Genomic DNA, 18310 nt, shown 5'->3' on the forward strand with positions numbered 1-18310 from the left:
CTTTTAGTTTTGGGGGTTTTTTTGTTGTTGTTTTTTACAAAAAACATGGCAGATGCATATTGTGTCTGGTTATATTGGGAGTTTTACTTTTTTCTGTTTTGAGGGGGATGGGGCCAGCCAAGCCATTCAGAGAGAACATGGGTCCAGAGGACATTCTCAATGGAAAAAGTTGGGTCTGCAGCACCCAGAAGAGAAGAAGCCAAACTCTATGTCATTCTGAGTAAACACTCAGGTTGGCAGAGAAACATACTTGAATTTTCATTCATCTTCTCAGCTGCTGAAGAATGTCCCTACCAGAGCCTCTTGACCTCATCAGCCTACAGTTTGGACAGCCTAGCTCTCCAGCACACGGGATGAGCCAGCCAAGCCAGACTATGACCCGGAGAAGGAGATGCTTGACAAAAAAATCGGAAATGTTGGTTTCCTCCACTGCCAGGGACTTCCCACTAGATAGCCATGTGACTTTCTTAGTGACTTGGGGGACAGCATTAGTGATGAAATGGCCACCGCCGTATTGCCACTAGTGGACAAGAAGAGGAGGACTAAGTGAGCCTGCCTTCCGGCTGCCAGAAGAACCTCAGGATTTGCCATCATAGGGCCAGGAAGTAAAAGCCCGAGTAGCTGAGTGATGCATTTGGGCAGGCCTGCCTTACCAGAATCCAGGCACCTGCAGATCTCCCAGCAGGTCCACGGCAGCAGGCTTAGGACTGAGCACGTGGGACTGTATGAACAGGAAGATAAGATTGGCTGGTGCTGGAAAATTCCAGGGGAAAGGATACTGAAATGAAAGGTCTGAAATTATCTTCTCAAGTGGATATAGACTCCTTCCAAATCAGATGGCCATGTACCTAGAGCATGTTTTCCCCAGTCCACTGTCTGCCTCCCACTGTGGGTTAGTCACCTGATCTGCTACCATGAGGGGTCTTGGTTCTTCATTCACTGCTTGGAAAGTAATGTGTGGAGTTAATCTTACTGTGCTCAATTTTCATTTGAGTTAAGTGGCTCATGCAAACAGTGACCTCTTTCCAGATATGACAGAGGAGAAAGAATCACAGCAGGGAACAAGGCCTTGTATCTGGGAGTAGGGTGAGCTAACCAAGGAGGACAGTGGCTGGTGACTTAGTTTGGTGGTTTTGGAAACTCTGAAATCATTGCCTCTGGCTTGAGGCAGAGGGCCGTCTTTTGGACTGGAGGATGTGGGGATACTTTCTGGTAGTTGGCATTTCCTGCCGAGTCCCTTCATGTATCTTACATGGAGCAGAGATAGCAACAGTGGCATGGATCAGAGTTACTGGGCTTCACCTGTTCCATCGGGCCTTGGCTAGGAAATACCATTTTACCGGCTTCAAACCTGCTCAGCTCATATAAAGATTGTAATCTTTCATTTTCTTCAAAGAAATTTTCCTGTATACAAAACAGAGTGGCTGGGAGACACAGCATCACATCCCTTTTCCACAAGGATTTTGAATATTGAGGTTTGCTTCCTTGATACTACCTAGTGGTTAAGGCGCCGTCACAGAAATGTACAGTTTCTCAATTGGCATTTGGGCAACTCTGACTTCCTGTATAGAAATTTTAACTTCCTTATCCCTGTGTAGAAAAAAACCTTGCCTCTCAAGGGAGGGCAAGGGGAAGTAGTGACAAAGCCTCTAGCATCCTGGCACTCCACACCCTACTAAGTGCCTCCCCACCTCTGCTTCCACAAAAAAGCAAAGGCGCAGTGACCAGCTTGGCTCAGGGCAAGGCCCCCCTGCAGCTGAGTTTGTGACTTTTTTTTTGGTCTTAAATGTTTTTATAGGTTAGCTCTTGAAGGGTTAAACCTAAGCAGTTATGGGGGGTCCTTCCTAATGCACTGTTCTCATTCTCTGCGCCCCCCCCCCCCCCCCCCCCCCCCCCCCCCCCCCCGCCACACACACACACACACGCTCACAAATCTCTTACTAGGTATTTGCTTTTCATAAAAAAGGCAAAGAGCCCCAGGTCCCTCTGGCATGTAGGGTAATGGTGATTCTTCCAAGGCCATTAGCACTCCCAAGGTGGTCCCAGGCCCCTGAGAGATTCTGTTGTGATCTTCCTGAAAATTAAAAAGTAAATAAAAAGACTACCTAAGGAATAATTTGGCCATCAATTTCATCCCCACCAGCACATCAGGGCTCCTTTCTCAACCCTGTTGCTATAGTTGCTGAGTTCTGTGCCTCAGCCTGGTCTCTGAGGCTGGGCACTCCCTCCACCCACCACCCACCCAAATCCACTCTGTAGTTTTCACACTTTCTCCATTTCACAGCATGGTGCCTAGGGATCTTTTTCTCTGGGAGTGATGCAATTGCTTCTGAGTACTAGCAGCATTCACTAAAAATACCCTTAATATGCCATTAGGATTCTCCCAAGCCCCACAGTCCTTCAGGCATTGCATCCTGAGCAGATTGAGGTGAGCAGGCCAGGAATCCATCAAGGTATAAACGGTCCTTCTCTTATGACCAGAGGATGACCTGTGTCTGTTTAATCAAGCAGGTAAAGGTTGATCACTTGCACACACCTTGGCCTTTTGCGGTGATCTCACTCTGGACTCTGCAAGGATGGGCAGTGTGCCAGCAGCCAGTGTACTTTGCTGACTGCCTTAGTGAACATTCTGCTATATTGGGTCTGTCTAGGAGTAAACCAAGTCTAAGAAGGTACAAGTCAAGGGACTAGGCTATCCTCCAGTTACAGCTCCATTTCACTCTGGAACGTAGGAGTGACAGGACCGCAAAATCCTGGACTTTCCAGTAGAAATGTTGATTTGCCTGTTTATCTGCGTGAACTCCAAGTACAAAGAAACAGCCTCTGCCATTAACCAGAAGAGGGTCCATCATGTCTGTATCCCAGCTTAGTTCACTGGAAATGTACACTGACAGTGCATATTCATAGTTGATTCTCCATATTAGTAACCTCCTTTAATGTCAGAAATATGCAGTGATGGTAAATGTATGACGGATTGGTTACTAAAGATCATAGCCTTAACTTTTTTGTATGCAAAAGATAGAATTCATTCCCCCCTTCAGTGAGCAAACATGGCTGATGTTTCTCAAAAATAAGTCCTTCCATGGCCGCATAGAAACCATCTCAAAAGAACTTAATCTTCTGATGCATCTCTCCCAATTTCACATGCCTCCTGTATGTCCCAGTCACCTCTTCCAAATTTCATGCTTAAACCAGTTTTCCACTCCCAGTGAATTGCCCTGACAGTGTCATCTCCAGCATCAACCACGTTAGGGCTAGAGTTACTCAGATTGGGAACTTACAGCGCCATACAGCCAACATTGCCTTTGACAGTGCACTGCCGCCGTCCCCACCATTGCCCAAAGATGGGCAGATGAACTCCAGCAACCCTTAGGGAGCCAGGATAAAGAGGCACCCCATCTGGATTGGCTGTATCTGAGCACAGGCACTTGTCTTTGGGGTTCTTGCTTTTGCCACCTCTGGGCCTTCAGGAAAGCACTGTCTAGATAATAATGGCCAGGGACTCCCAGTCTTCCCTATGAAGGGTTGGCAGGAATCAAAATGGGACTCCTGTGGTTTTGTTGTTTCATTGGGAGGGGGCAGGAGAGGGGTGGCTATGCTTCTGAATAAGGAAGAGAGGAAACTATGGCCCTTCTGAGGGTTTGCAGAGTTTGAGCAGTGTTTTAGCCACAAATAAATCTTGGAAGTCTTTGATCAATTAAGCAGTTTCAAAAACATGTTTCTCATAACTCCTTTTGCAAGTGACTGAGTGCAAGAGAATAGGTTTCTCCATTGTATTAAAAAATAGTAAGTAGGTTCCCTGGATGTAGACTAGTAGTTGACAAATTTCCTCAAAAAGCAACCAGGAAATCCACTCCAGTATTTGTAGATCAGCTTACAAAGGAAAAAGTGAACATGTACTCCATATATTTCTAGTTTTGTTACCAAACTTGATGTTATAAAGAAACCTCAGTTCTGTGGACAGAATTTCTTTCGTTGCTTTTCTTTTACTCCTCGCAATCATATTTCCGGTGCCATCACCACCTTCAGAGTCTCAGAGCAGAGGGTTATCCTTGGTAATAAAAGGCGGTGCAGTGCAGTCATCCCAACAACACATGCAAGACGACAGCTGTCCTGACTGCCTCTGCCCTGCAGACCCCTTCTTTCAGGGCAGGTGAGACATTTCAGTGTTCCTCTTCATGAGCTCCACACCAAATCCCAGGCCAGCCCTCGCACTGAAAGCTTTTGTAGGAGGCTTATCAATCTGTTAGGAATGTCTCAGGAGAGTTGAGCCATTTCTTTGCGGGGAGATCTATTTACAGATAGGTGTGTGGTTGCACTTGTATACCTGTGTGTGTGTACGTGCGTACGTGCGCGTGGTTTCATCTGTGCATTTCACTTCCATAAAGACTCACAGGCCAGGCTGCTGGGACCATGTGTTTATAAATATCCTTGGAAGTAAACAAGTTAACTAGTGAGCTTCTCAAACTAGTTTCACAGCAAGCTGGCTCTGGGAATGAGCCCCATTTTTCAAGCAGAAGAGTAAAGAGCAGAAAAGATAGAGATGAAACCAAAAATATTATAACCCCCCAATGGAAAATAATGTTGATTCATCAATTCCCATTGGATATATTACATGCTCTAATTTATTATATTATTATTTTGTCTGTTTCTTTAATCTTTGCCCATTGTACTTTTAAAAAGATGTTGGGATGTTGATTGCAATTTTTTAAGACTAGATAATGTATAAGTCAGCTGTGGAAATCAGTTTTAAATGCTGTGTGGATGTGTCTGATTTATTGTTAAATGCCTTTTTTTTTTCTTTTTATGTTTTGTTTTATTTTAGATATGTATTGTTGTTTCATAAACCCTGGCACTGGTCGCAAAGCTCAGCTGTGAAAATGAAATTTGTAGTATTTTTGAACATGAATGTCAATTTCAAGTGTATTTGAAATGGTTCCTCTGGGAGAGAGATTTGTACACCATTAGGAAAAACTCCTCTGCAGAGGAAGTAAGCCACCTTTGGAGAAAATGGGAAATGGGTCTTGATATTGTTATCTCAGAGTAGCCCATTTCCTAGGGCACCATGGAAAACACAAATGTGATCTTTAAGTATACCTCTTCCCTAATTTGGGGAGGAAAGGACTCAGTTTGCACCCTTTTTGTATGTAAAATAAAATGTCTTACCTTTCTTGACTAATTTTGTTTGGTTAGTTGGTTGGTTTGTCTGGTTTTAATTTCCCTTGGCTCGTTTGTGACTAAGAATCCAGCTAGGATTAACTTTGATATGATTCAGGGCTCCAGTGAATGAAGATAATGCTTGATACTTTGGCATTCTTGCTTCATTCCTTTGGGTTGAACATTGCTCTCTCTTGCTGGTCACTTTATTTTTAAGTTTATTTGTTCATTTTGAGACTCAGAGCACGAGCAGGGGAAGGACAAAGAGAGAATCAAGCAGGCTCTGCACCATCAGTGTGGAGCCAGATGGGGGGCTCAAACCCAACAAACTTCAAGATCATGACCTGAGCTGAAACGCAAGAGTCTGATGCTTAACCAACTGGGCTACTCAGGTGCCCTCATTTTTTTTTAATTTTAGAGAAAGAGTATGAGCTGGAGAGAGGGGCAGAGGGGGAAAGAGAATCTTGTTTTAATGCTTATTTATTTTTTAGAGAGACAGAGCACGAGCAAGGGAAGGACAGAGAGACAGGGACGCAGAACCTGAAGCAGGCTCCAGGCTCCAATGCCCAGGCTTGAATTCACAAGCCGCAAGATCATGACCTGAGTGGAAGTTAGATGCTCAACCAAATGAGCCACCAAGGCACCCCAGGCAGAGAGAGAGAATCTTAAGCAGGCTCCTCTACCCCATGACCCTGGGATCATGACCTGAGACAAATGAGCCACCAGGTGCTCCCGGTTGGTCACTTTAAATATTCCTGGCAGAACTTGTACATTTATCACTCATATACTGCTTCCTGTGTCCTTGTGGTTTTTAGGTGGTAGAACATCAGGAAGTTAGGATCTACTCTCTGGAACAGCTTTGGAATAGCTTTATAATTGTGCTCTACTAATGAACACTACACAGAGAATAAAACTATGATATGTAATAAAATCACAAGTGTGTGTATATATGGCCACAAAATAACTGTCAATCGGGATGATCGTTTCCAATTACTAGATTTATTTTTTAACTGGGTAGGCAGATAAGCAGAAGACATGGTTAAGATCATCCTGAGAGGAAAAACTTCACATTGAGAGCATTTTATCCATCAATAAACATCCCCAACATCTTTCAAGAGTGGTGGGGGAGGTGTGGAGGAGGCAGGTTTTGTGCATTTTAGCATTAGCTCTTCAGGTGGAGAAGGCTACTTTGCAAACGTAGTTTGGTAAACATGCTTCTCATTGGCTATGGAGGGAAGGAGACCAGTGAGGGGGAGAGAGGCCTGACCAAAAAACTGGTGGGGGATGGGAAGATCAGCTTTGTCAGTGCAACAGTTTTACTTAGGAGAACTTTACTGGATTGAGATGGTCTAGATTGAGGTGTGAGGATTAGAAACAGCAAATGTTACCTGTGTTTATATGAGAGAACTGTGGAAGCTTCTCAGCTTGGCTGCGGTGACCTCATTGTAAGCAAGGACAAGTTAATGCCAGTGGCCATGCATAACCTCCAATTTAGGTCTGCACCTCATGAAGACACCAAATTGCAGGGTTCAACACTTGGAACGGGGCTGTACCTACCTACAGTTTGGGCTGTGAAGACCAAGACTTTATATATTAATATTTAAAAAGTGATTTTAGGAACACCTGGGTGGCTCAGTCCATTAAGTGGCCAGCTTCAGCTCAAGTCATGATCTTGGGGGTTCAGGGTTCGTGAGTTGGCGGGGGCAGGCTTTGCGTCCTGACAGCCTGCTTCGGATCCTGTCTTCTCCTCTCTGCCCCTCCCCCACGCTCTATCAAAAATAAACATTAAAAAAAAAAGTAAATGCACCTCAACCAGGCCGTTTCATAGGTATTATTTCCCACCTCAATACTAATATGACGCTACTGCAACCAATATTTGTTGGAACACTTAGCCCTGCAGCAGTGTTGGCAAAGTTGTATACAAAATAAGTACAACACAATCCGTTGCTCACACACACAAAAAAATGGTTACCTGGAAAAATAGGTAAAAAAAGTTAAGAACCAGAGTATATACAATATTAAAGCGTGCATTGACTCATACATACAACAGTAAGCACGGTAAGGCCAGAGAACAGGTAGTATAGTGACATGGACGAAGTCAAAAAGGAAGGGTTTTGAAGCAAGTTTTACAAGACAAGTAGAAGGAGCAGTATAAGATCACGCTCTGGGTAGGCAAAAACATGCCCTGAGTTTTGGGAAGCTACCACATTTAAGCCCAAATGATGCTTGACTGGCCCAATTCGGAAAGCAACAAGTGCCTTCTCCCCTCGCCATCCACCGACTTTCTAACACAAACCGACCCTCCAAAAGACTTCTACTTCCACAAAGGCAGAGCCGGCCAAGGGATCGCAGCTCTGCATGCTGGGACTTGTAGTCTCCTCAGAGACCCAATCCGCGCGCTCTTCGGGGCGGGGCGGGGCGGCGGTGCCGCCTTCCAGGATTCTCTTCCCGTGGGTGGGCGTTGGCTTGCTGGGGAACCAATGAGGCCACAGTAACGTGGCAGCCACCCACGAGCCCGCGTCTCAGCCAGCAGCGTCGGCGAGTCGGGCTCCGCCCCCCGCGGGGACCTACTACCCGGCGCCAATTTAGAGGGGGAACCTAGGGCTCGCCACAAGCCAGGAGGCCGGCAGGAGCCCAGGTTCCCCCCTATGGCCGCGCTCGGTGGAGGCGCCGGAGCCCACGCTGACGCGTCCCCACCCTCTTCCGGCCCTCGGCTACCCGGGCCGCGCTCGCTTCGCTCGGTGGATGCTGCGCTTCTCCGAGCGGAACATGAAGGTGCTCTTCGCCGCCGCCCTCATCGTGGGCTCCGTCTTCTTCCTGCTGTTGCCAGGTCCCTCCACGGCCGACGAGAAGAAGAAGGGGCCCAAAGTCACCGTCAAGGTCCGTCCTCTCCTCTCCAAACCTGCCTGGCAGGGCCCGCCCTCCGTCCCCGGGGTTCCGGCTTCGGCGCCGCTGGTTAACGGTGTCCGAGGCATTTCGGCCCCCGGAGCTCAGGCCCAGGCGTCCTCAGCTTTGGCTCAGCCTCTCCCTGGGTTCCCGGCTGTGGCCTCGTGGCGTCCGTGCGGTCCTGCTCATTGAGACCGGAGAATGCTCGGCTCCTCTCCAACACCCCAGCCCCTGCTGTGATCCAGGAGCTGACGCCCGGCGTGTCCCGCTGGGGCTGGCACTGTCAGCCTCAGAGCAGTGTTTTTGCAAATACCGTCTAACCCCGGGAAAATGGTGAAAGATCACGTCTGCCAAACAATCCTTTTTTTTTTTTCTTTTTTAACTTGGACCAGATTTTACGCACTTCCAATTATAAAGCAGAGCAATCTAGTATAAACGTGCGTGGTGAGCTTAGGCTCGCCTCTCTGTGGTTTTTTGATGTTCATTTCTAGAAACTGTGCTCATTATTTAGATTAAAGGTGGTTTGTTACGCTGTAGTCTAAAGGGAGTGCAGACAAACATTTTCTAGGAAAAGGGTCTGGAGCCTTCATTAGATTCTCATGGTATAGTTTTTGTCACTACCAAAATCAGGTTCAGAATCACTGTTTTCAAAATACCGCTCTCTTGGGGCGCCTGGGTGGCTTAGTCGGTTAAGCGTCCGACTGTCGCTTAGGTCACGATCTCCCGGTTCGTGGGTTCGAGCCCCGCGCCGGGCTCTGTGCTGACTGCCAGCTCAGAGCCTGGAGCCTGTTTCAGTCTGTGACTCCCTCTCTCTCTGACCCNGGGGCGCCTGGGTGGCTTAGTCGGTTAAGCGTCCGACTTTCGCTTAGGTCATGATCTCGCGGTTCGTGGGTTCGAGCCCTGCGTCAGGCTCTGCCAGCTCAGAGCCTGGAGCCTGTTTCAGTCTGTGACTCCCTCTCTCTCTGACCCTCCCCTGCTCACGCTGTCTCTCTCTCTCTCCTAGAAATAAATAAAACATTAAAAAAAAAAAAATACCGCTCTCTTTCCCACCTTCATGGTATAGCTTCTTGGGCCCTCCCTTCCCTAGCAAGGCCCCTTTAAAAGGCTAACTTTGAAATGGTGTTCTTCCTCAGGTGTATTTCGACCTCCGAATTGGAGATGAAGATATAGGCCGGGTGGTCATAGGTCTCTTTGGAAAGACCGTTCCAAAAACAGTGGACAATTTTGTGGCCTTAGCCACGGGAGAGGTAAGTGGCCAGAGCAGAGGTAGTCCAACTTAAATGAAGTGAAGTTGGCAAGTAGAGCTGACAGAAAACTGAAGTCCAGAGCATGGCCCGTCTGTAGCCGGAGCCCTCACTGAGTACCGCTGCCCTGTAGTACTAGGAACCAGTCACATCTTCTGGGTTTTATAAACTGAATCCGGAAATACAGCCTGGTTTGTTTGTTTGTTGTTTTGAGAAAATTTTTATTTTTAAAACATTTCATTAGTCATGGAAACATATTTGTAGCCTTTGCACCAGAACTTTCTCATAAAGGTAAAGAGCCCAGAGTTTCCCAAGTTTTAAAGAAACAGTGCCCCATTTAAGAAAGTTTATATTCCTCTTAACTCTAGAGAACAAATTGGTGGTTACCAGAGGGGCCAGGGGTCGGGGATGGGTGACATAGGCAAAAGGGACTAAGAGTACACTTAGGATGCGTGCTGAATACTATATAGAATGTTGAATCACTGTATTGTACATCTGAAAATAATATAACATTGTGTGTTTTTATACTGGAATTAAATTATCAAAGGAAAAAGTTCTTATTCTAACTTTCCACCGAGTCAGCAGGTAACTTTTTGATGTGTTTTGGTCAGTTTTCTTGGATCTGTTCTTATGATTAGAAAAACATAACAGGGGAAAGGTGGAAGCTTATGTGAAGTAGAACTGTGTAAAGTGAGAATTATATAAAGGCAGAGGAGGGTGCAGTCTTGGCCTCTCCCGGATCTGTGTGCTGCATGCCTGGCCTGCACGAGCTGCTCACTCAGGGCACATCCAGTGATGAATCTAGTCATCAGTGGTGTCTCTTTTCTGAGGAGTTGTGGGCTGCGCTCTTGGGGGGCCTACCTAATACCTGCCTGGTGCCTCGTGCCACTTCTCACCTTTTCATTCCCTTTTCTAGAAAGGATTTGGCTACAAAGACAGCAAATTCCATCGCGTGATCAAGGACTTCATGATCCAGGGTGGAGACTTTACCCGGGGAGATGGCACTGGAGGTAACCTCACATCGTCTGGGGTCTGTTAGTGCAGCCTCCAGCATGCGGGGGCCGGGCAGTGTTGGGTAGACCTCCTTCTAGCCCAGCTCAAGTCAGGACTGACGCCTGCATTGAGACCAGCTGCATAGCCTTTGTGCAGGGAACCCAGTACAAGAGAAGTGAGGGGGTCATGTGGATATTACCCAGCCAATCAAGGCCTGCAGCCTTGATGACTTTCCTTAAAATATCCCCTGGCGGGGGGGCGGGGGGCAGCAAAGTGTACCACATGGGGAGGTGATTCTGGGTCACGCATGCAAAGCCTGAGTGGGCAACTTTGGAAGCCCCAACGAGGTTGGGAGCAATCTCCCCCCAGAGACCACTTAGCAAGAGCCGACCAAATGTCTTTGCATCACTTGTGCATGTAGGACAGATAGCCTGGACTTCCCTAACCCATGGGTCTCACCATACTTGGGTGCCCAGCATGCTCTTCCCTCAAGACTGCGGCTGCCCCTTACCGCATCAACAGATAGTTATAGTTATTGGGACAGGCTTTGTGGTAGGTGCTGGGTGCAAAAATCAGTGGGACAGCAACTAGCTTTCACTACTAACACCTGGAAATGCACAAGTGGGCTGTAATACTCAGGCTCTGTCCTGCGGTTGTTCACCATCTAGGTGGGAGGTACCAGGTGAAAACAATATGGAAGCTATGTAACAGCACAGACTGAAGTGATAGCCATTGGCAGCAGTGCTGTCAGAGGTCAGAGTAGACATGATGCAAAGCACTGATCGCACGGGGTCAGACACATTTGGGTGACATCAGGCAAGTGAGTCCTCTGAGCTTCAGTTTGTTAATGTAAAGTAAGAGTGGTAAGAGTTGGGGGTGCTACGTGCTAGGTGCCCGGCATATGGTAAATAGGCCATTGTCAAGATGCCACCAATAGAGGAATCTCTTCCGGGCCAAGCTGATCAGAAAGTAGCCTTGTGAATGTGAGGGAAGATTTGAGCTGGGGTCCTGGCTGGAGAGAATTTGGGCAAAGAGGCAGGGCCAAGGTGAACCTAGCTCACTGGGGTCCCAGAGTGGCGGGTCAGGGCCAGACCTAGGAACCTGGGCTTTGTCCTGCATGGAATGCAGTTCCATTGAACGGAGGACCCAGGCGCAGAGTAGCTTTAGGGAGGATGATGTGGCAGTTTTTAATAGGTTTAAGATGCTCGCGAGGGTTCTCTGGCATACGCCAGTACTGCTCTGAGCATTAGCGGTACCTGCAGCGGGGATAGCAGGAGTGCAGAGGAAGGACGCACAACTAATGGGGGTGAGAACCATATGGACAACATGCAAAGGAAAAGTCGCGAGGATAACAAGTCTGGAGGGAAAGATGACAAAGGTTGAACTTTAATTCAAGAGCTCTTCATCTGAGTTTGGGATTCCATGTGTGTTGGGAAAGTGATTAAAGAGTAGATGTGGGAAAATCCTGCAGTCGGTTGAGATTTACAAAGAGGACTCTGAGAGGCCAGGAGTCACTGCAGAGGGCCGGGTCCCCTAGCCTCGGTGTGAGATGTCCCTGTCAGCATCTAGGGACTCTCGAGTTCAGCCTTCCCCACCTGCTAGAGTCAGAAATACCCCCCTGGAGAGCAGCTGTCCAGGACAGCTCCCCAAGCGGGGTCCAATCTGTGGAACCACAGGATGAAAGTAAGGTGTTCTGACGAGGGAAAAGCTTTGTATGCAAGTGAGTTTGCAAGGTATTGGGTAGGGGCACCTGGGCAGCTCAGTTCAGCATTCAACTCCCGATTTTGGTTCAGGTCATGATCTCACGGTTTGTGAGATCCATATTAACAGCACGGAGCCTGCTTGGGATTCTCTTTCCCTCTCTCTCTTCCTCTCCCTCTCTCAAAAATAGAAAAAAAAAAGGTGTTAGGTAAAACAAAATGAAACTTTGTTACTGGGTTTCCTGGGGCCTATAGTCACTAATGCACAGCGTGAGTCTCTGAGACAGGACAGGAAAAAAGAAGGGGACAGGATTTCTCCTGGAAGCAGCTCTGAAAAGTTCAGTGAGGATGTCTGAAATGTTGTAGGGGTCTGCCCCACTCCCTCTGGCGTGTACCTTGGCCTCAGACCCGTTGCAGACAAACACCACACACATCAACAGGCAGCTTTTATTTTGTATTCATTAATAAGAGGTTCTTGATTTTCTGGAACCCAAATGGCAGCCCCTCCCCCCCTCGTCTCAGTGTCTTTTGTGCTTTTAGGAACAAAAGCTGTCCTCTTCCAGAGAGCTCTTAACCTCTCATGTACCCTGCATAGCACCTCTCTCCACCAAAGTCCCTCAGAGTTCCTGTGGCAGACCTCTCAGACCATAGCTAAGGGTAGCTGTTGATCTATGCCTTATTTAAAATCAACAAAACTCTTTTCTCACAGTAATCCATTGATCGGGTGAGCTCTTCACTATATCAGTCTGGCATCGTGCCCCACTTGGTCTGTCGTCATGATTTGGCTCCAAGACCACAGGGTAGGAAGGTGATAGCTTTTATGTCCTTAGAATCCATTTGAGCCTGGTCTGGCACCAAGGTCAGGTCGAGTCCCTGGAATCCTCACCCCAAAGATCTGGGCCTACTCAGCTTCCTGACCTACTCTCTCATCCCAGGTAAAAGCATCTATGGTGAACGCTTCCCTGATGAGAACTTCAAGCTAAAACACTACGGGCCTGGCTGGGTGAGCATGGCCAATGCAGGCAAAGACACCAACGGCTCCCAGTTCTTCATCACAACCGTTAAGACAGCCTGGCTAGATGGCAAGCATGTCGTGTTCGGCAAAGTTCTGGAAGGCATGGTGAGTTTCAGGGGCTAAACCCAGGCAGCTCTCATCAGGAAAGCACTGTATATTTTTATCCTTTTCCCAAAAGGGAACCCAAATTCACAGCAGCATTCAGGTCTACCAGCCTGGGGTGAATCAAGAACTACCCTACGGCTCTGTGTCCGCAAGTTCTCCATTCTTCCAGCCCCAGGCACAGGCTGGCAAGAAGGCCTGTTGAGGCTGCCCGGGTGCCTCCATTTCACCCAGTGATGTGCAGGCACCCCCCTGAATTGTACTGGACACAGCTGAACACGATGTCCCTGAGAAGCCACTTGGTACCACTCCCCAAGGCACCCTTTTCTTTCTTCTCGCCCTTAGCTCAGCCTGGCTCCTGCTTCCAAGGATCAGAACTGTTGCATCCTCTGGGTTCTCCCTGCCCTGGCTTCAATTCTGTTGGGATTTTGGTGCCTGGGGCTTACATGCTGTTTTGTCATATGGGCATCTCCGCCCTCCCCGGCCATATTGTGGGGCCTCTCTGCCTTGCGGGGTGGACCTCTTGACCCACTCTGCTTTACTGCTTCTGCCTTGCTTTCTAGGAGGTAGTGCGGAAGGTGGAGAGCACCAAGACAGACAGTCGGGACAAGCCCCTGAAGGATGTGACCATCGCAGACTGCGGCAAGATCGAGGTGGAGAAGCCTTTTGCAATCGCCAAGGAGTAGGGCCCAGGGACTTCTTCCCTTTGAGCCACCATCTGTGTGGCCCTGTTGCCCTCCGGGCGGTAAAGACAGCCCGCCACAGGGCTCGGTGCCGCACTGGCCCTAGTGCTGGCATCAGATGGAGCGGACCCCTCCTCTCACATTCCACAGGCCTCCAGGCCCGGTTTTGTAACAAACTCCAATCCGTGCTGACCAATAAAACAAAAGGTGGGGTTTTTTTTTTTTTTAAACCGGTGTGTGGGCTGGGTTCTTGGGCCTCCAACACCTACTCAAGTCTGTCCTAGCATGGCTGGGCCTCCTGTGGCAAGGGGGTGCCTGTCCCCTTCTGAGGCTCTGGTCTGAACCCTTTCCCAGATGCTGCCCACAAAATTCCAAGCAGAAGCTTTTACTTCCTGCTTCTAACCTTCGCCACTACCGTGCCTCAACCGTTGCTTGTCCTCTGCCCCTTTCTGGGGTAGGTGAAGAAATACACCTCTCTCTCTTCAAAGCCTACCTCTAAATTCTCCCTTTATTCCTTATCCCCTGTTGTCCCTGCCCTGGCATCTGGGGTTGGTAAGTCCTGGGTCGGGACCACCTGGGTCCAGGCCAAGAGGGACCCAGCCTCCTGAAAAGGGGGCTCCTACGCTGAGGCACATGCCTGTCCTGGCAGGTGGCCCATAGGCCTTTGGGCTGGTCAGGGCACCAGTGGCAAAGGAGCAAGGTGACACGGAGCCTCTGGCTGGCCTGTAGCTGAGCTGGTGCCGAAGCCATAGAGGCCCTGGAGCACGCCATTCACCACCATGTTGGACAGAGGCTCTGGGGGACAAAGAAAAAGGAAGGAAGGGGTGGCGGACTGCAGGGGAATTGAAATGGGGCAGGCCGAGCCTCCGGCCTGCAGCTCCGAGAGCTCCGCTGCCCATCGGCTCAGCCCCCTCCTCAGGAGCAGGAGTCCCCACCGAGGCCAGAGGTAACAAAAGTTGGCGGCCCCAAACGGGGGCATTCCTGGCTCACATCCTGTTCACGTGAACTTGGTAAAGCCAAGCAGGTCGAGAACGGAGCCCAGGAGAGCCAAGTTGGTTTCACCATGTCTGCCTCATCAAGGAGAACACAAAGCAGCCTAGAGCAGCAGCAGGACAGGTGAGGCCCCAAAGGAGGGCATTAGGAGGCAGACGCTGCCTGGGGGTCCGGAGCTGGAAAATGGCAAGTTCACCCCTGACTCCCACCCTGCTCCCAGAGGCCCTAAATACGGATTATAGGTCAGAGCCCCCTGCCTCACCTGGGGATGGAATGCAAACGTAGGGATCCATGTGGAAGCTGATGACAGGCCGGTGGTGCAGTTGGGAGCTGGGGGAGGGAGAGGGTGTCTAACAGTGGAAGGGGAGGGGAGGCTGGGGCAGAGTCTCCTGTCGGGTGGAGGATTAATATCACCAAGCACCCAAAAAGGAACTGGGAAGTGGTCGCGGGGAGGCACGGACGGACAGAGAAACCTTGACCAGTGAGATGGGTCAGACGGCAGCAGGCCTAAGGCCACTAGGGGGCAGCCTGAGTTGGGCGGGGACAGGGGTGAGGGAGTGGGAGGAGCTGGGGCTTCCACTTGCCTGCTGTTCTTTGGCAGGAGCTCCGCCAAGGCGCTGAAAAACGGAGACCCGCTGTGAGCGGCTAACGGTGTAAGAGTTGGGGGGAGGCACGCTCGCGTGAGGAAGGGGTGGAGATACGGCAGCCCAGCACAACACCTCCCAGGGGACCACTGCTTCTATTTGTAACAAGCTCAGTTCCGGAGGTAGCTGGGGTAACCAAGATGGTCTAGAAAAGTCCCTCCGCCCGGGGCAAGAAAGCTAATGAGGGAGGTCATGTCTCAGTCTAAAACCTTTCCTCACCTGCTTGCTGCAAAGATCCCCTGTCCCCCCCACACTGGGGTCCCCCCCAACACTGGGGCCCCTCTCTTGCCCAGCCATGGCCCTTCGAGGTGCTCACCCCCAGCTGCTGGCCTTAGGGTCGGTGGAGAAGTGCCGAAGACTCAGGAATTCCAGTAAATCCTTGGGCACATCCTGGTTCAGGTATAGGACACCCTGGGGAGAACAGAGGAAACCTACAATCAGACCCAGCTATATACATACAGAGCCCAGTGCAAAATGGAAATGCTGAGGAGCCTTCCAAAATGACTAAGCCAGGGGCCCCTGGGTGCCTCAGTCGGTTAAGCAGCCAACTTCAGCTCAGGTCATGATCTCATGGTTCATGGGTTCAAGCCCACGTCGGGCTCTGGGCTGATAACTCAGTACCTGGGGGCTGCATCGGATTCTGTGTCTCCCTCTCTGCCCCTCCCCTGCTTGTTTGTACTCTGTCTCTCTCAAAAATAAACAGTTTTTTAAAAGTTTAAAAAACATCAACAACAACAACAACAAAAAAATGACTAAGCCACAGCAGAGCATTAAACCAAGCTTGGGCCCTTCTCAGCACTGGGCCCTGAGTGACTATATAAGGTGGATGCCCAGGAAGCCAACGTGGCCTATAATCTGGCATCACTGTGAGGAAGAGGCGGGGGAAGGGTTCCCACCCAAATCCTCATGTTGAGGGTAGCACAGGCTCTCACCCTGGAAGGAAGAGAGAACTAGCTTTCACTGAACTCAAACCAACTGCCTTGGGTTACCTCGTTCCATTCTATCAATACTGAGAGGGCTGTTTGGACCCACTACTGTTCAGAAAATTGAGGCTTGGGGTAGGAAATAACACGCTCAAGATGTGGGTCTCCTTCACTCCTTGCCAGCACCTCTCCATCTGGGTCACACCTCTGGCCCAGCAGGCTGGGGGGGCAGCAGAGTGAACCCCATGCATACCTGGATATAGGCCTCCAAGCCCTGCCGCCGCTGCTCCAGTCCTCTGGTCCTCCAGTTGGGCAGGCGTTTTGAGGGGAAGTCGGGCACTTTGTACAATTTCTTGATCTGCCAGGAGGTTACCCCGGTGCCATCAAAGCATTCTGAGTGAGCCCTCAAGCTCACTGGGGCCTAGCCAAGAGTCTCCACAGCCCCGCCCGCCTCCCACCTCCAAGACCCTAATGAGCGATGGTTGGGACAGGATGGAGAGAGGCCCCAGCACCCTCCTCCCCCAAACGCCCGAGGTCTGGCCGGCCACGCATTGGCACCCACGGCTGCACCCTGCCCCTCTGCAGCCCAGTGCAGGGACTGCAGCCCGCAGGGAGGTCTGTGCCCAGGACAGGAGCCCTCCAGGGACTGGGGCGGCAACGGGGGTGGCAGAGGCCGCAGTTCGTCTCCCAGGAGGTGGGCAGGAACCAGGCCGAGGTCGGTCAGTCGGCGGCTGAGCCTCACCCTCTTGTGCAGCGCGTGGAACTCGCTGTAGCGCCTCTGCACGGTGTGCCTGCGCCCGCGGCACAGCACTTCCACTCGGAACACCTGGCGGGCGCGGGCAAGCGGCCAGGTGCGCGTGAGGCCCCGCGGGAGGGCTCAGCGGGACCCGCGCCCGCCACACGCCCACGCACAAAGCAGCCTAGGAGCCCAGCCGCTCTCCGGAGACCCTCCCACGCTCCCCACACGCTTAGGAGTGAGGGAGGACAGAGCCGCCCCCCAAGTCCCTGCAGTCCCTTAGGAACCTGGACCGTCGTCCACGGAGCTGGCAAACCCAAGCAGCCCGAGACCCTAGGCAGGCCGTCTCCCGACGGCCTGACCTGCGGCACTCAGACGCCCCGGCCGGCCGCGGGGTCCCCACTGTGCTCCGCGCGGGGGAATCTAACGGGTCCCCGCGTCCCCTCCCATCCATTGCTCCCCGCTCACCATGTGGCCTTTCTCTGGGCTTTTCCTGGGATCCTCGGCCTCAGGTCCCACAGACGGAATGTGAACTTCCAGCATCAGCCCCAAGGCTCGAACCCCTCCGAGTGCAAGGCTCGGCGCGCACTCTCCCGGCGTAGATCACCTACCCCTGTGGGCCCGGCGTGCCGGGACCCGCCCCTCGGGCTCGCAGGCCCCGCCCCAAGCTGGCCTCGCCCCGGGCGTTCCCTCCCGCCGCGGAGCCCTGCGAGGGGCTGATTAGCTGGCGCGCGGGTAGGCGGGACCGGACAGCGCCCCCTGAGCCCAGTGGGGCGCAGGTGGGGACGCTTCGGCAGAGAGCCATCCGTTTGTCAACATTTTCTGAGTGCCCGCTGACAGGAACGTAGATGAGCCAAAATTTCACCTACTCTTTATTGAGCGCCTAGAAAGGACCAGGGCCTGTGGGCGCTGGGCAGAAAGGGAGGCGGGGCCCAGACCTAGGCGCCTATCTTGGGGGCCAACCAAGGATGTTCTTTGCGTTCCTCACATCCTTTCCCTAGACCAGGCTGCCCTCCCCTCTCCATCTCCTTTCCTCCACCTTTCACCTGGACCCTTAAAGTGCATCCACGCCTGGGTAGGGCTTGGACCAATTTGGCTTTGATGTCCACCTCTCCCAGCATCCACAGTCCCCTTCATTCATTCATTCATTCATTCATTCATTCCATTTATTTATCTTTCAGTCCCAACCTTCTTCAGATCCAGTTTGTCGGAAAGAAGCAGTTTAGGGACCTGA

The 18310-nt window shown here is 50.9% G+C and overlaps 2 protein-coding genes across 4 annotated transcripts; one reads left to right on the forward strand and one right to left on the reverse strand.

Annotated features, from left to right (window-relative positions):
• The first annotated feature begins 7854 nt into the window (after positions 1-7854).
• Positions 7855-14007, forward strand: PPIB (peptidylprolyl isomerase B). The gene is made up of 5 exons (XM_039219227.1): positions 7855-8037; positions 9177-9290; positions 10204-10297; positions 12916-13100; positions 13661-14007. The coding sequence occupies exons 1-5, from the start codon at positions 7903-7905 to the stop codon at positions 13781-13783; spliced, it is 651 nt and encodes a 216-aa protein (XP_039075158.1). The 5' UTR covers positions 7855-7902; the 3' UTR covers positions 13784-14007.
• A 254-nt stretch (positions 14008-14261) lies between these two features.
• SNX22 (sorting nexin 22) lies at positions 14262-17700 on the reverse strand. 3 transcript variants are annotated; one of them, XM_039219199.1, is made up of 7 exons: positions 17545-17699; positions 17083-17166; positions 16594-16698; positions 15734-15828; positions 15358-15418; positions 15036-15103; positions 14262-14575 (listed from the first exon to the last, which is right to left on the reverse strand). In XM_039219199.1, the coding sequence occupies exons 1-7, from the start codon at positions 17617-17619 to the stop codon at positions 14296-14298; spliced, it is 768 nt and encodes a 255-aa protein (XP_039075130.1). In that variant the 5' UTR covers positions 17620-17699; the 3' UTR covers positions 14262-14295. The 3 variants fall into 3 exon arrangements, with proteins under 3 accessions (XP_039075130.1, XP_039075137.1, XP_039075146.1); XM_039219215.1 differs by having other exon boundaries at positions 14368-14575; positions 15358-15390; XM_039219206.1 differs by lacking the exon at positions 17083-17166 and having other exon boundaries at positions 17545-17700.
• Between the last annotated feature and the right edge of the window lie 610 nt (positions 17701-18310).

The sequence above is a fragment of the Hyaena hyaena genome, unplaced genomic scaffold (assembly GCF_003009895.1).
Source record: "Hyaena hyaena isolate Hyena2069 unplaced genomic scaffold, ASM300989v1 scaffold_15, whole genome shotgun sequence".
In the NCBI taxonomy this organism is placed as follows: domain Eukaryota; kingdom Metazoa; phylum Chordata; class Mammalia; order Carnivora; family Hyaenidae; genus Hyaena; species Hyaena hyaena.